General features: G+C 41.6%; 1 protein-coding gene across 1 annotated transcript in view; it reads left to right on the top strand.

Moving 5' to 3' along the window:
* The window catches only part of CLVS2 (clavesin 2), a 160,852-nt gene that overhangs the window by 125,934 nt on the left and 16,430 nt on the right, over positions 1–18,488 (top strand). Inside the window, exons 3-4 of the mRNA XM_063443458.1 lie at positions 10,968–11,078; positions 15,815–16,035. Of these exons, the coding sequence (XP_063299528.1) occupies positions 10,968–11,078; positions 15,815–16,035 (332 nt within the window). The remainder of the gene's footprint in view (positions 1–10,967; positions 11,079–15,814; positions 16,036–18,488) is intronic.

Genomic DNA, 18,488 nt, shown 5'->3' with positions numbered 1-18,488 from the left:
ACTTACCCCCACTGCACCCCCATACACACACTGCCCCCACTGCAGCCCCATACACACTGCACCCACTGCACCCCCATATACACACTGCACCCACTGCACCCCCATACACACACTTACCCCCACTGCACCCCCATACACACACTGCCCCCACTGCACCCCCATACACACACTTACCCCCACTGCACCCACATATACACACTGCCCCCACTGCACCCCCATACACACACTGCCCCCACTGCACCCCCATACACACACTTACCCCCACTGCACCCCCATACACACACTGCCCCCACTGCACCCCCATACACACTGCACCCACTACACCCCCATATACACACTGCAACCACTGCACCCCCATACACACACTGCCCCCACTGCACCCCCATACACACTGCACCCACTGCACCCCCATATACACACTGCCCCCACTGCACCCCCATACACACACTTACCCCCACTGCACCCCCATACACACACTGCCCCCACTGCACCCCCATACACACTGCCCCCACTGCCCCCCCATACACACACTGCCCCCACTGCACCCCCATACACACACTTACCCCCACTGCACCCCCATACACACACTGCCCCCACTGCAGCCCCATACACACTGCACCCACTGCACCCCCATATACACACTGCACCCCCATACACACACTTACCCCCACTGCACCCCCATACACACACTGCCCCCACTGCACCCCCATACACACTCTACCCCCACTGCACCCCCATACACACACTTACCCCACTGCACCCCCATACACACACTGCCCCCACTGCACCCCCATACACACTTGCCCCCACTGCACCCCCATACACACACGGCCCCCACTGAACCCCATACACACACTGCCCCCCACTGCACCCCCATACAAACACTGCCCCCACTGCACCCCCATGCCCTCACTGCACCCCCATACACACACTGCCCCCACTGCAGTCCATACACACACTTACCCCCACTGCAGCCCATACACATACTTACCCCCACTGCACCCCCATACAGACTTACCCCCACTGCACCCCCATGCACACACTTACCCCCACTGCACCCCCACACACTACCCCCACTGCACCCCCCATACACACACTGCCCCCACTAAACTCCCATACACACACTGCCCCCACTACAACCCATACACAGTGTTCCCACTGCACCCCATATATACACTGCTCTCCCATGCACACACTACACCACTCACACAAACACACAATGCCCCTCCTACACACAGTGCTCCCACTGCACACACACACAGTCACACACACACACCTACCTACCTAGAGGCCCTATCCCCATACTACAGCCCCTATCCTGGCAGACCCCAGGTAAATTGTCAAACTGTTCTTAAACGGTTTGACTATTTACTCTGGGAGGGCACCACAGCATCCTGGCACCATAACCACTACAGAGAGCTGTAGTGGTTATTGTGCCTGGATTGTTACTTTAAATTATATATGAGTGCCCCTCCCGAGATAAGGCTCTGGATCCGCCAGTGAAAGGGAGTGTTACAGGTAATTTCAGATTGCACTGAAAATACCTCTGAACTGTTGTAAGGGCTGAAACTCGAAATGAGATGGCAAATATAGCCACAGGTGAGGCATTTAGTATGGCCGCAGCGCTTGTCGATTGAACCCTCTTTATTTGCTCTCATTTTTCTCTCATTAGAGTGCTGAAACTTGGAGGAAGCTAAAATATTTTTTCAGGCTGGGAGCCTTCCTAAATGTAACTCTAGGGAATTCTGAAATGCAAAAAGATAACCAGGGGTCTTTGGTCAAGATAGGCCAATACTTATGGAAAATCCCAATGATGTCATCAAAAGCTATATTAAATGTAGTTGAAAAGATGGGTGTTGTACCTCTACCCACCTATCTCGTACTGATATTATATTTCGCTTTTTTCATTTTAAAGACATGAGTTTTATCTAATAGATCCAGAATCATATAATGCTCATTAGTGTTGGACTCATATTCAGAATACACAGTTTTAGGGGGATTGGTTAAGCTGGAAAGGCCCATAGTATATTATAATTATGCCCTTTTAGATACGCATTCAATACCTTATTTGGGGGATAAGACTTATCAATAAAGCGTTGGCATACTACAAGGGACTCTTTCTCATAATCAGACATAAACAAACAATTTCGTCTGATTCTGGTAAATTGTCCTAAAGGAATATTCTGTATCCATATGGGATGATGACCACTTTTAGCATGTAAATAGCCATTCACATCCACACTCTTTTGAAAGGTCTTAGTGATAATTCTTCCTTTAGTCCCACTCAAAGTTAGGTCTAAAAAATCAATAGAAGACCTATGTTTAGGTAATAGAGAATGGGGATCTCTCCCTGTGTTGAAAGAAAGAAACTTCTTTCTTTTTTATCAATAGCACCATTCAAAAAGGCCAATTCTATGAGGTCTCTCAGTTCACTCCTGAAACCTCATAGTAGTCTCTATAAATCTATAAATCAATCGGATCATGAATAAAAACATGACTAAATTGATCTTTTGCTGAAAGGTACACAATAATAAAAATCAAACAAATAATAAATCAAAAAATGTGTAGGTCCTGACAAATGTAAATGCCAGAATAAACACTTAACAGACACTAAAGATACAATGTGTGAAACAAAGTATCTAGAGGTATGACAAATGCTTAAAATGTAATGAAAGTAAAACAAAAACCATATATACGTAATAAAAGTACCTTGCGTCAGTGGGGGCCCCCACCGAGGTATAATGGAGAGAGATAGTAGTGGCCAAATAGAATCCGTCAAGGGAGGATAAAATATTACACCGCGGTCGGGGTCTTCTAAAAAGACAGCGGTGTAAAAGAAAACACTCTCCCAGTAAGGCAAATAATCACCCGTAGGTTGGATGTAACGTTTTGCACCGTGGTCGGTGTCTTCAAAAAAGACCGCGGTGTGAGGAAACCAACTCCCGACAGAGACCGGCTATCTAATAAGGTAAAGACTATATCTCCACACAGCAACAGAGCAGAACGTCACGTAGTCAGCTGTGACTTATCGACGTGTTTCGTCCCGCCCACAGGACTTTCTCAAGACAAAGTAATTGCCACAGATCACAGTTTAAATAGCCCAGGAATAACCTGAGTTACATGTGTAAAGGGTAAACCCTGGACTGGATCCATAAAAAATCTTTTGATAAAAAACAACAATGACATGTTAACAAAAAAAGAAAACTATTATTCAATAATAAGTATATATATAAGTGTCTGGTTGAAAAATAAAAATAAAACTAAAACTTAAGCACTTCAACCATTTGTTTTTATATTTAGATGTATATGTATATTTCAGAAGATAAAACTTCATACATTACAATTAGGCCACCAATAAAATTTAATATAAAAAAAAGAAAACACAAAGTTTATATCTAAATGGGCAAAGGGAGGGGGAGAAAACAGGTTATCAGAGAATATTTGAAAAGACCAAAACCAGATCTTAGAGTGGAAATGTATATGCTGTCAAGGAATCCATTTTGGGTAACCAAGATAAATGTATGTATACATACACAGAAACGTGTACAAGGTAAACCCAAAGGATGACATAAAGATACAAGCAATACTACAGGGTGTGCTATAACATAGAACAAGCCAATATTAAATTACTTAGAACAGATCTAGCTCTTCATTCAAGCCGTTAGGTGTCATGGTGTTTAGCTTAAAGATCCACATGGACTCAGACTTGATTAGTTCCCTTTTCCTTAATGCCCCATCCTGATGCGGGGGAATATGTGTTAACCCCATTAACTTAATACCTGATGGATTCTTATGATGGAAGGTGGCAAAGTGTCGAGCTACTCAAGACTTGGTATTATTGCGAATTATAGCTGTTCTGTGTTCACGAAACCTGCATTTCAAGGGCCTGGTAGTTTGGCCCACATATTGCCGATCACACGGGCAGATTAAAAGATACACTACAAAGGGAGCAGTGGCGGACCCAGGGGGGGGCAACGGGGCAATTGCCCCCCCCCCCCCCCCGAGAGCGGATCCTGCTGGGTGCCTTCACGGACCGGAGGGGAGATCAGAGATCTCCCTCTCCAGTCCGCTGGCACATTGCTGGGCGGCCGGCATTGAAGGGAGAGGAGACCCAGGAGCTCTAGCTTGCAGCTCCGCCGGGTCTCCTCTCGCGAGAACGGAGCGTTGCCGCGGTTACCATGGCAACGCTCCGTTCTCACGAGAGTGAACTCTAGCCCACGAGGTGCAGGCTAGAGTTCACTACCCCACTAGAACCGCCAGGGATTATCCACGAGGACCACCAGGGCTTCACAGAATGGATATCCCCCCCTCCCTGGGCAAAGGTAAGAAGGGAGGGGGGATAATATTTATAATAGTAATTCCAAATATTTGTTTTGTTTTTAAATTAAAAAAAAATATGCTTTATATCCTCCCTTCCCTGGGCAAAGGTAAGAATGGAGGGGAGATATAAAGCATATTTTTTAATTTAAAAAAACAACAACACTTATCTGTTTTAATTAGCCCCCCCCAACTACACACACACTGCCCCACCACACACTTACCCCTACTGCACCCCCATACACACACTGCCCCCACTGCACCCCTATACACACACTTACCCCCACTGCACCCCCATATACACACTGCCCCCCTGCACCCCCATACACACACTGCCCCCACTGCACCCCCATACACACACTTACCCCCACTGCACCCCCATACACACACTGCCCCCACTGCACCCCCATACACACTGCACCCACTGCACCCCCATATACACACTGCAACCACTGCACCCCCATACACACACTGCCCCCACTGCACCCCCATACACACTGCACCCACTGCATCCCCATATACACACTGCCCCCACTGCACCCCCATACACACACTTACCCCCACTGCACCCCCATACACACACTGCCCCCACTGCACCCCCATACACACTGCCCCCACTGCCCCCCCATACACACACTGCCCCCACTGCACCCCCATACACACACTTACCCCCACTGCAGCCCCATACACACACTGCCCCCACTGCAGCCCCATACACACTGCACCCACTGCACCCCCATATACACACTGCACCCACTGCACCCCCATACACACACTTACCCCCACTGCACCCCCATACACACACTGCCCCCACTGCACCCCCATACACACACTTACCCCCACTGCACCCACATATACACACTGCCCCCACTGCACCCCCATACACACACTGCCCCCACTGCACCCCCATACACACACTTACCCCCACTGCACCCCCATACACACACTGCCCCCACTGCACCCCCATACACACTGCACCCACTACACCCCCATATACACACTGCAACCACTGCACCCCCATACACACACTGCCCCCACTGCACCCCCATACACACTGCACCCACTGCACCCCCATATACACACTGCCCCCACTGCACCCCCATACACACACTTACCCCCACTGCACCCCCATACACACACTGCCCCCACTGCACCCCCATACACACTGCCCCCACTGCCCCCCCATACACACACTGCCCCCACTGCACCCCCATACACACACTTACCCCCACTGCACCCCCATACACACACTGCCCCCACTGCAGCCCCATACACACTGCACCCACTGCACCCCCATATACACACTGCACCCACTGCACCCCCATACACACACTTACCCCCACTGCACCCCCATACACACACTGCCCCCACTGCACCCCCATACACACTCTACCCCCACTGCACCCCCATACACACACTTACCCCACTGCACCCCCATACACACACTGCCCCCACTGCACCCCCATACACACTTGCCCCCACTGCACCCCCATACACACACGGCCCCCACTGAACCCCATACACACACTGCCCCCCACTGCACCCCCATACAAACACTGCCCCCACTGCACCCCCATGCCCTCACTGCACCCCCATACACACACTGCCCCCACTGCAGTCCATACACACACTTACCCTCACTGCAGCCCATACACATACTTACCCCCACTGCACCCCATACAGACTTACCCCCACTGCACCCCCATGCACACACTTACCCCCACTGCACCCCCACACACTACCCCCACTGCACCCCCCATACACACACTGCCCCCACTAAACTCCCATACACACACTGCCCCCACTACAACCCATACACAGTGTTCCCACTGCACCCCATATATACACTGCTCTCCCATGCACACACTACACCACTCACACAAACACACAATGCCCCTCCTACACACAGTGCTCCCACTGCACACACACACAGTCACGCACACACACCTACCTACCTAGAGGCCCTATCCCCATACTACAGCCCCTATCCTGGCAGACCCCAGGTAAATTGTCAAACTGTTCTTAAACGGTTTGACTATTTACTCTGGGAGGGCACCACAGCATCCTGGCACCATAACCACTACAGAGAGCTGTAGTGGTTATTGTGCCTGGATTGTTACTTTAAATTATATATGAGTGCCCCTCCCGAGATAAGGCTCTGGATCCGCCAGTGAAAGGGAGTGTTACAGGTAATTTCAGATTGCACTGAAAATACCTCTGAACTGTTGTAAGGGCTGAAACTCGAAATGAGATGGCAAATATAGCCACAGGTGAGGCATTTAGTATGGCCGCAGCGTTTGTCGATTGAACCCTCTTTATTTGCTCTCATTTTTCTCTCATTAGAGTGCTGAAACTTGGAGGAAGCTAAAATATTTTTTCAGGCTGGGAGCCTTCCTAAATGTAACTCTAGGGAATTCTGAAATGCACAAAGATAACCAGGGGTCTTTGGTCAAGATAGGCCAATACTTATGGAAAATCCCAATGATGTCATCAAAAGCTATATTAAATGTAGTTGAAAAGATGGGTGTTGTACCTCTACCCACCTATCTCGTACTGATATTATATTTCGCTTTTTTCATTTTAAAGACATGAGTTTTATCTAATAGATCCAGAATCATATAATGCTCATTAGTGTTGGACTCATATTCAGAATACACAGTTTTAGGGGGATTGGTTAAGCTGGAAAGGCCCATAGTATATTATAATTATGCCCTTTTAGATACGCATTCAATACCTTATTTGGGGGATAAGACTTATCAATAAAGCGTTGGCATACTACAAGGGACTCTTTCTCATAATCAGACATAAACAAACAATTTCGTCTGATTCTGGTAAATTGTCCTAAAGGAATATTCTGTATCCATATGGGATGATGACCACTTTTAGCATGTAAATAGCCATTCACATCCACACTCTTTTGAAAGGTCTTAGTGATAATTCTTCCTTTAGTCCCACTCAAAGTTAGGTCTAAAAAATCAATAGAAGACCTATGTTTAGGTAATAGAGAATGGGGATCTCTCCCTGTGTTGAAAGAAAGAAACTTCTTTCTTTTTTATCAATAGCACCATTCAAAAAGGCCAATTCTATGAGGTCTCTCAGTTCACTCCTGAAACCTCATAGTAGTCTCTATTCTCCCAGATCCGCTCAGCTTCCTTAAGATAATCAACTTTGTCCAACAGGTCAATACCCACTCCTCTGTCCGCCCCTTTAATAATGAGGTTACAATTAGCTTTCAGGTCATCTGCTTTAAAGAAAGATATTTTGGACTGGAAAGAGTACAGAGGTGGGTAACAAAATTAATAAAAGGAATGAAACGTTTTAGCTATGAAGAAATGGTAACAAATTTAACCTCTTTAGTTTAGAAAAACATTGCCTCAGAGGCATGATAAAATTATACAGATATATCCAGGGCCAATGCAAACCATGTGTGGAAATATATTCACAAACAGGACTATACATAGGACACAATGTCATGTGTTTAGACTGGAAGAAAGATTTAGTCTACGGCAAAAGATAGTTTGTGTTTTTTTTACCGTAAGAACAATAACGATGTGGAATTCTGTGCCTGAAGAAGTGGTTTTATCAGATATGTACAGATGTTTAAACAGCAACTAGATGCATACTTGCAAAAACACAATATTCAATTATATAATTTTTTTTAACTGTAGGGTAATGGCTTCTTGATCCAAGGATACATCTGACTGCCATTCTGGGGTCAAGAAGGAATTTTTTTCCTAGTTTGTTGCAAAACTGAAAGTGCTTCAAACTGTTTTTCCCCCCTTCTTTTGGATCATAAGCAAAAAACGGATGTGAGGAAAGCTGAACTTGATGGGAACGTCTCTTTTCAGCCTATGTAACTATGCAAACTATGTTCGATCCTGCATGAGGCAGACCAACAATAAGATTTCTGGGTCACTTTACTGTTTCTGCCCTGGAGTCAGATATGTTAGAGATATATATGTTTGCTTGTACATTTGCTCACAGTATTTTTAATATAAAAATTAACCTTCCCATGTTATGCATCTAAGAGTCTTAGTTAGAACTGACATTCATACTGAAAGAGTCTATCATTGACTCTCACTATTAGGTAACCTTTTAATAAAATTTGAATTTCTGGGAATTGAAATCTGCAATTTCTAAGGTTAATTGGTGTTCTCCCAGTCTAATTTGCAATGCAGTCCATTTGTATTTGGACAGGGACTACGGTATTTACTTTAATAAACTGGTTTTCAAATGTATCATGTTGGTGCAGGTTTTACCAGAGACCTTGAACTGCATAGGAAATTCAATAAATCAGTCACTTAATTTCAGTGGATAAATCTGAATAGGACAGATTAGGATAACCTTAAACAAAGCTGTTAAATTAAGTACTTGATTGCAAATACTTTGCATTTAATAGAATCATGGAATCTACAATCCACAGACATTTCAGACACTAGGCAGCCATCTTCTCTTCTAATGATCTGTCAAACCTGTACTGCAGGAATTATCCTGTTTGTTTTGGGACAGTTGTTCTTTGTCTTGTCTTAGCAAGTAAAATTAATTCTCCATTAGAGTCAGATGGGGTGATTGTCTCTGTCAGTCACAAACATTCAATTTTTGACTCTAAAAATATCTGAGCAGATAAGATGTCTCTGTACATTTCAGGATCCACCTAGCTGTTGTCTTTAGGAGTTACACTAAAGATAAAGTCCAAACACCATAATCACTGGGGCTTATTGTAACAGTTTTATTGTATGTAGCCGCCTGCTATTGTCAAATGGTGGTTCTTGTGGCACCTAAACCCATTCCCTCAGCGGTTGATGAGATAATTCATTAGTGTAACATAGCCCAAATCTTGGAGCCCACTAATGTCACACTGTGCCTGCTGTAAGGAGAGCCCTGTTTTCTGTAAAACTACTTACACAGGGGAGAGCACCTAAAGACATATTGTACTACTACACTACATTAAGCTATATTTTTAGTAGTACTTAAAATGTTCCTTTTTCTGCAGTTTCCTCTTTTAGTCACTGTGGAACTGGAACAGGTTAAGTTTTATATCTTTAGTACATTACACTGTCTTAAAATCACTATAGTTGTTAATGTAATTTGTACTAGACTAGCTGATTTTCTTCCGTCTGCTGTGGTTACTTTTCAGGATCACAATGAAAGCATAGCCTGAAACAAGCACTTGCTGTACTGTTCGGTATTTAATGCAATCCTGTCATACTACCTAACTAATAGAGGTATAGAGCAGAATTCTGCTCCAGAGCTCCCCCTAGGTAGCCTGGACGAGTACTGTATCACTGATATTTCTGTTTATAATGGGCAGCAGCTTCAAGAACTGCTTGATGAAAAAATAAATAGAGGGGAAAAAAAAAACCCTAAAGAACTAAATATTCAGGACTCTAGATTAAAATGTCCCCTAGCGACATCTATTAATGGTGGTTTGCAGTCTTGGAGCCAAAGTATCTGAGGATATGCTGATGCCATTTTCTCTAGTTCTCTTTTTCACTTCGATAATTACAATATTGAGCATTGTGAATGTAAAAAAAAAATAATTGTTCCAACTGTTGTACACATTTTTCATTCATCTTCTAGTGGTGTTCCAGGCTGTTTGCTATTGCTGAGGTCCTCATCACACAATTGATTTTGACACAGTTAAAGTTTTGGCTATATCTCTGATCAGTTTATTCACATTGTTTTTCACTTGATATAGACTCTTCTACTGCTACTCATATTGTGAAAGAAAAGTAATACCTGTAGTCATCTTGTTAGATGTAGCGTTACTAAAAGAATGACAGGCATGCATCAGAAATCGTTGCAGAATCAATTATTCTCTTACATTTGGTACCTTAATTGCAGATGACACTAAAATATATATATCCCCCTCTCTATCAAAAAAACTGCAAATATTTTAAAGGATATAAATACCAGTGCACATAATTCATGTAGTCAATGTTGAATTTAACATAAAGACATAAAATATAAAAACCTGGGTAAATCCAGATACATATGGACCGCACTAAAGTGGCTTTTCAAAAGCATTGGATCATTGTCAACTAAATTTTATGAGCAAATATTGTATTATAAGACACATGTGTCGCCTATTAAAACAATATCAGTACTTGACATGCAATTCTGGGAGAAAATAGCACATTTAAAAAAGGGATGTTCTTTCTGTGTTGGCTATTATACACTTTCTCCAGAATTGTTGCGATTTTGGTTTGGTAAATATGACTTTTTTGTTAAATGTTTTCCAATATATCTGTTGGTTTGGTTGACTGGAATGATCACTTGTTTCTTAATTTACTGTTTAACCCCTTAAGGACACAACTTCTGTAATAAAAGGGAATCATGACGGAATATATCCATCATGTGTCCTTAAGGGGTTAAGCATATATTGAATGAAAGATGTTAAAAAATTTTGAAAAAAAAAGAAAAAAACACACGGAGTTAGGCATGATAAAAATAGCATTTTTGTTACAAGCAGCTTGCTTTGAGGAAGCCTCTGGAGGCTAGTATGAATTATACATCAAACCATATTTATTATGTGCAAGTCTTTTTAGGACTTACTGGATTACTATGAAAAATGTATGATACATCTGATTGGCATGTTTACATAGTATGACGGATTACAAAATGTTTACTTTTCTTTTCCTGTTTTATAGGATAGCTTTCCTGCCCGTTTTGGAGGAATCCATTTTGTCAATCAACCCTGGTATATCCATGCCTTGTATACCGTCATACGTCCATTCTTGAAAGAAAAGACACGGAAAAGGGTATTTCCAATGTCTTATATTTTCCTTAAAAAGCATCCTTCTTTAAATGTTCCTTGATATACTCCTTTTGATATAAATGCTATTAGTGAAATCCACTTTGTACCACTCTAGATTTAAACAGTGAACAAGCACTAATCAGTTGAAATAGGATGTGTCATGCTTCTGATCAGGACAGAGATGAGACTGCAACTCAACTGAAATTTTTTTTTATCTTAAACATGATTTGTCTTGAAAATAATAAAAATAGCAGGACTTTTAGGAAGAGAGAAAATATAAAAGGGAGAAATAGAAGAATCAATTAATGTAGTTAAAAGGCAAGTATTGTGTACAAAAAAAATATAATAATTAGATTTAGGCAATGTGACAGATCCATCTGTACAGACTAAGATTGCTGGTTCGTCTGTTTGCCTTTATTTCATTTGATTTCCTGTCCGTATGCCCCTGTTTGTGTGTTTCTCTAAATACCGATTGAAACTACCGAACGGATGGCCACCCAGGAGAGGAGTGTGCTGCTGGTTAACCTCTTGGCCCCAATTAGAACGTTGTGGTTAACCGCAGACACCTCTCCATTCCATCCGTACGGGTGGTCGTCGTTCGTATGCCGACCACGAGGCGGCGCCCATTTTGGAACACGAGAAGGATCAGCGGTGTTCGGCGAGGATTCTATGGAACTAAAAACGGACACTTTATCTACCGAACACTGCTGAAAACTACCGCCCGCCTTCTATTTCGTCGAGGAATACGAACACAGGTCCGTTCGGGAGTTTGCAACGTACGTATGAACTTCGCCCAGATAGCCGTCCCAAGGAGTCAATCGTATACCAAAAGACTTGTGAGAAACTCTGACTCCATGGCGATTGAACTGTGTACATTGGATCTGAGCGCTATTCGGTAGAAATGTGCACTTAGATCCAGGCTATCTGGGGATACGTTACACGAACCACATACATTCGGTATTTTCACATTTATGTATTTTAATTTATTTTTATTACTGTATTTAAAATGGTGATTTGCCTCTATCCCATGAGATAATTAGGTTTCTTCCCAATTATCTCCAGGATAAAGAGGAGGGATTTATGTGTGTAAAGGGGAGTGATTATACCTAAGCCACTGCGATTGGCTACTGTCCAATATGTGTTACAGTCTTCCATCTGGTCCCCTAGGGGAGTGTCCACCAGGTGGGAGACCTGCATAAATACCGGGCAGGTAGCCCCCATTAAACATAATCCTGTTTTACCCTCAAGACGGAGCTTGGTCTCGTTTGTGGGGGGAATTATTACTTGGAAAGTGCATTTTGTCTATTTCACCCGTGAAAGGAGTTTGGCTGATTTTATGTTCATGAGTTACCGCATTCCCTTACACTCAGTTTGGGAGTTTGGCGGTTGGCTATGTAAAGCCTACATTTCTACAAAAAGGGATTATCGGCTAAATGGCGGTTTCATCTATTTAAGCAGTGAGTGTCTTAACAACTGGTGGCAAGCGACGGGATGAACCTCATAGCCCAGAGAGACAGCTACACACCCAGGATTAATGGAAGTACCATATGAAAGGCTGAAAAGGAGGAGATCGGGGATTTTGTGGCTGTCAAGGAAGCTTTGATCTCCAGGTATGCCGTTACACCAGAGGCATACCGGAGGCGATTCAGAGACACGGCCAAACTAACTGGGGACTCTTACGTGGAATGGGCCTGTAAGGTACACCGCACAGCCACTCACTGGATGGCAGGGTGTCAAGCCGTATCCGGGGAAGAGGTGCTCCAGATGGAACATAATTCATTATGAATAACATTTGAAAAAAAATTTGAGAAAATTTGTATTTCCGTCTGCCATTTTAGCTGTGAATGTCATAATGTCAAAAAATGCACATATTTGTAATCAGCGATGTCTCATGAGTACAAAAGTACCCCCCCACTAACAGGTTTTATGATGTTTTGGAAAGTTACAGGGTCAAATATAGAACGTTTAATTTTCAAATTGAAATTTGCCAGATTAGTAATGTTACCTTGAGACGGTGTGGTAGCCCAGGAAAGAGAATTACCCCCATAATGGCATACCATTTGAAAAAGTAGACAAGCCAAGGTATTGAAAGTGCAGTATGTTTAGTCATTTTTAGTAGCCACTTAGTCACAAACACTGGCCGAAGTTAGCGTTCATATTTGTTTTTGTGTGAAAAAAGCAAAAAACTAATATTTGGCCAGTGTTTGTGACCAAGTGGCTACTAAGAAAGACTGGACATACCCCACTTGCAATACCTCGGGTTGTCTACTTTTGCAAATGGTATGCCATCATGGGTGTAATTCTCATTCCTGGGCTACCATACGCTCTCAAAGGCAACATAACTAATCTGGCAAATTTCAATGTGAAAAAATTGAAATGCAAGCCTTATATGTGACTCTCTAACTTTCCAAAACACCATAAAACCTGTACATGGGGGGTACTGTTATTCTCGGGAGACTTCACTAAACACAAATATTAGTGTTTTAAAACAGTAAAACATATTACAACAATAATATAGTCCATAAAAGTGCAGTTCGTTTGTAAAAAATGCAAAAAACTTAACTTTTACTTAAAATATCATCGTTGTAATACAATTTACCAGTTTGAAACACTAATATTTGAGTTCAGCGAAGTCTCCCGAGTAAAACAGTACCCCCTATGTACAGGTTTTATGGTGTCTTGGAGAGTTACAGGGTCAAATATAGTGCTTGCGAATTAAATTCTCTGCACTTTCTCCCTGTGTTGTCAGGCATGTCAATCAAATTTTAATTAATCAAATTACATAATTATGTTAAAAGATTACTTAAATATACATGTAGAATTTTAATATATATACATATATATGTATTTAAATTCTACGTATATACTAATGTAATCTTTTATGTAATTATATGTATTTATCTATATATATATATTTGCGGTTATTTGTATTTTGTATATAGATAGATATATATAGAATGTCATTCAAAGTGTATTTTGTTACCAATATATATATATATATATATATATATATATATATATATATATATATTAATAACAAAATACAGTTAGAATGAAATGACATATGGATATATAATTTATATTACATTTTGTTTCAATATTTTATTTATTTATTTTATTATTTTATTTATTTATTATTTTAATTATACGTATATATATATATATATATATATATATATGTATATATATATATATATATGTAGATCTATTATATATATAATATATATACATATTATATATATGTAACGTCATTCTAAGTGTATTTTAATACTAATATATATATTTATATTAGTATTAAAATACACTTTGTATGACGTTACATATATATATTATGTATATTATATATATATATATAATATATATACATATATTATATATAAAAAAATACTTTTAATTTATTTTTAAACATGTTTAATTTTTTTTTACACTACCTACCAGCAGGGGGACTGTCTGATATTTTAGACAGCCCCCCTGCTGGCAGATCCATAGCCAGCTATAGGGGGCCATGTGATCGCTCTTTGAGAGCGATCACATGGCCCCCGGGGGCCTCATTTGCCATGGGAGGGCTTCCTGGGCTGTCAGGCAGCCCTCCAGAAGAGGATCGCGGCGGAGGTGAGTACCGCCGATGTCCTGGGGACTGCAGCCGTTACGGCGTTCCATGCCGCCGCAACGGCTTTAAAGCCCTTTTAAAGCGCAACGGCATGGAACCCCGTAACGGCGTTAAGGGGTTGAAGAAACAGAAATAAAAAACAAAACAAGATTCTGTCGTCAGGATAGGGTCCTGACAGGATAGTACAGTAGATTGCAAGTTATGAATTCCAAAAATAAGAAATAAACAAAAGGTATAAACAAATTCTGAGAGAGAAAATTAAAACATTAAGATTAAATAGCAGCGCTCCACAAAATTGTTAAATGCCAATTCTAGTCTAGCTCAAAATAGTTATTTTGATATATACTTTACATAACTCTATTTTGGAAGGTGGAGAAACTAATCCCATACACATAATTTTTTTTTTGTTTATTGGGCTTTGGTAAGGCAACTTATAGAGCATAACCTTTAAATTATATGACAATGTGAAAATATCAGCAAATTTCTAAAACTTAAAGGACCACTATAGGGTCTGGAACACAAACATGTATTCCTGACCCTATAGTGTTAAAATCAACATCTAGCCCCCCTGTGTCCCTCTTGCCTCCCTGAATATAGCAAAATCGTACTACTTGTATTCAAGTCTGAAGTTGCTCCCTCTGCCTGTGAACTACCTCTGTCTGCTGACATCATTAGAAGTGGTGGTGTGAGCTAATCACAATGCTTTCACATAGGATTGGCTGAGACTGTCAAGGAGGCAGATCAAGGGCAGAGCCAACACAAGTCAAACACAGCCCTGGCCAATCAGCATCTCCTAATATAAATGAATTGAAGCAATGCATCTCTATAAGGAAAGTTCAGTGTCTGTATGCAGAGGTTGGGGACACTGAATAGCAGTGCTGCTTATTCTGCAGCACTGCCAAAGGAAGCAGCTTTAGCATCCATCTGAGGAGTGGTCAGTGGAGTTATCACTAGGCTGCAATAAAGCCTGAAGGAGATTATTCTACTCACCAGAACAAATGCATTAAGCTATAGTTGTTCTGGTGACTATAGTGTCCATTTAACTATTCTCTTCATAGAAAACACTACATAGAAGAAAACACTTGACATTACATGAAATTTGCAAACTAATTTGTCTTATCTTTGTTTAGATATTTTTGCATGGGAATAATCTCAATAGCCTGCACCAACTGATTCACCCAGAAATCTTACCCTCTGAATTTGGTGGGATGCTGCCACCATATGATATGGGAACATGGGCAAGAACGCTACTGGACCATGAATATGATGACGAGAGTGAATATAATGTAGACTCATATACTATGCCAATGAAAGATGTGGAAAAAGACTTATCTCCCAAAGCTATGAAGAGGTATGGCACTCATAAGTTTGATTTATTTTGTATGATCTCCTTGTGAGCAGGGTAAAATATCTTGGGCAAAACATAAATTTTTATACAACTATAGTAATTCTGTTTTATACAACTATGGTGATTCAATTCTTCTCTATGAGTAAATGCTGATTGGCACAGCACAGCTTTTTGATGCACATTGCTTTCCTTTCAGAATGTAATCGTGATGTTCTCAGCCATGGTGGCGGGGTCAGCCACTGAAAGACCAGTGTGGCAATGGAAAGGTTACATTTAAGTACCTTTTTACTGCACAGAGAGGGGCACCAGGGACCTCAACAGCCACTCCAGCACTATAGTGTTGAGAAGACGTTTGTATTCCTAACTCTATAGTGTTCCTTTAAGTATTTTTTATTTACTATGAAGACTAATAGGATTATTTACTAAAGTGAGAATTGTAGGCTATTCAAAATGAATTCAAAGTAAACTTCAAGCTCAAGACCAAAGTAGCCAACTGGAAATATTCTCAGTCAGATATGCTTCCATTTCAGCTACCTTGGCCTCAAATTTGAAATTAACTTTGAATTTCCCACAATTCACATTTTTATAAATAACCATATGAGACTACTAACTGATAGTGTCGTACATGTGAAATCTGTCACAAACCAGAAGGATTCACAAATTATTTTATATACCTTTGGGTTACAGAGCTATTACACATAAAAATGGAAATTAGTTTAGTGAGGCAGGAAAAACAAGTATGTGTAGCATCATGCAAACGAGCATTAAATGACTAGATATAAATGGAAATCCATACTAATTATTGAGTTCAGGTGCCTTAGCCTCACCCATTGCTAAAAGATGCATACAGTCCATCAATCCACCACAAAATATCCATAGGAAAACATTAGCAATACTGAAAAGGATGCCACAAGTCAGTTGGTTAAAAGTGTGTTTTACTAGATTTGCCTAGGTCAACTCTAAGTGCTATTATTGTGAATGGGAAGAATCTGGGAATAACTACATACCAGCAATGAAGTGGTAGACTATGTATACTAACTTGGGGGGAAGCCAAGTGTTGAAGCAACAAAGCTGTAGAGTGAAAAAGTATGAATCTAGCACTAATAGTACCAATTAAAATAGACCAAGTGTTCAAAGGAAATCATGGCATAAACTAATATATGACATATGCAGCCAAAAAAGAGTGCGCAAATGCACAAATGCAATTACCTAAAGGTGCAAACAGTGCAAAAATATTAAAATAAAATATGTATCTTATTTGTTTTAAGATCGTATATCACATCTTTAATACACCATAGGTGGTGTTCTACCTATCTTAAAACAGTGACATGGTTGAATGATCAGTGAGATGGTGGAATTAAATCTGCATGCATTGGGTTGTGTCAATACAAATCACTTGAGTTAGACAATCACATTTTTAGATTTATGTAATAGTTTTTTTAATTTTACTGTCTTATTTTTTTTTTGATAATCATTTTTTTATTATCAAGTGAATAAAGCAAGTTTAGGGCTCGCAGGCCCTTTCCAACCACAGAATGCAAGATTACAATGAAGGAACAGTATATAAAGACAAAATGGTTAGATACAGAGTCAATTGCACTTCCAATGCCAGTTTATAACAGATAACATTGTACATTTATATGTACGTCCCACATCGGGGGTCGCACTATGTTGTTGTGTTGATACTTCATGGAGCTGGATGTGTCTGGTTAGAGCTAGAGCGATGTGGACATAGTAACGTCCACAGATGTCCTGAGGTTGCGGGTCTGCAAGCGGTAAGTATCTACTATTTTCATCGATGAATGTGAGATTGTAATGTGTTGTGTTGGGTTGTGGCCCAACAGGGGGCCGTGTATGTGTAGTGGTAGAGTATCAGCATGACACAAAACATTTAATGTAGGGATGAGGAAAACAAGGGGGTATGTTCTGTAAGTACCCAAGCCTTGGCGCAGTCCGTGTCCCCCCCATGGTCCGATCTACTGCGAACGGTAACCATGTCTGTAGTACAATCGGCTTTGCTCATCGTGACACCTCTATTGAGGGTTACTTAGTTGGGCGAGCACGTCAAGTTTGCGCCCTTCTCTAGTGTGTGAATTCCCTTTTGGTTTGGTTGGTCTAGCTAGTGTCCAGTCTGTTTCCCTGGCTAGATAGTATGTTGCCAGGGTGTGATGTGTCAGGGACGATGGGTGAGGATGGCTGCTAGGTGCGTTGCCTGAATCAGTGGGAGCGCGGGTCGCGCGTGTTCCTGGTTTCCTCGGAAGGGGGTAAAGTGTATGGGGTGTGGTGTATTGGGGCTGCCGTACACGTTCGTAGCTCAGTCCATTAGCGTCCTCTCATATTTGTGTTGTGTGTTTCATGTCGGCGTATACCAAATATTCCTCCTGTTGTGACCTCTGGGGGAGTGTGAGCCCCGTTCTGTTATGTCCCCCCGTTCCTGTGGAATTATTGAAACCTGT

Source organism: Pelobates fuscus, chromosome 2, assembly GCF_036172605.1.
Source record: "Pelobates fuscus isolate aPelFus1 chromosome 2, aPelFus1.pri, whole genome shotgun sequence".
Taxonomy (NCBI): domain Eukaryota; kingdom Metazoa; phylum Chordata; class Amphibia; order Anura; family Pelobatidae; genus Pelobates; species Pelobates fuscus.
Note: the sequence above shows the minus strand (reverse complement) of the source record. Positions and strands in the feature narration are given on the sequence as shown.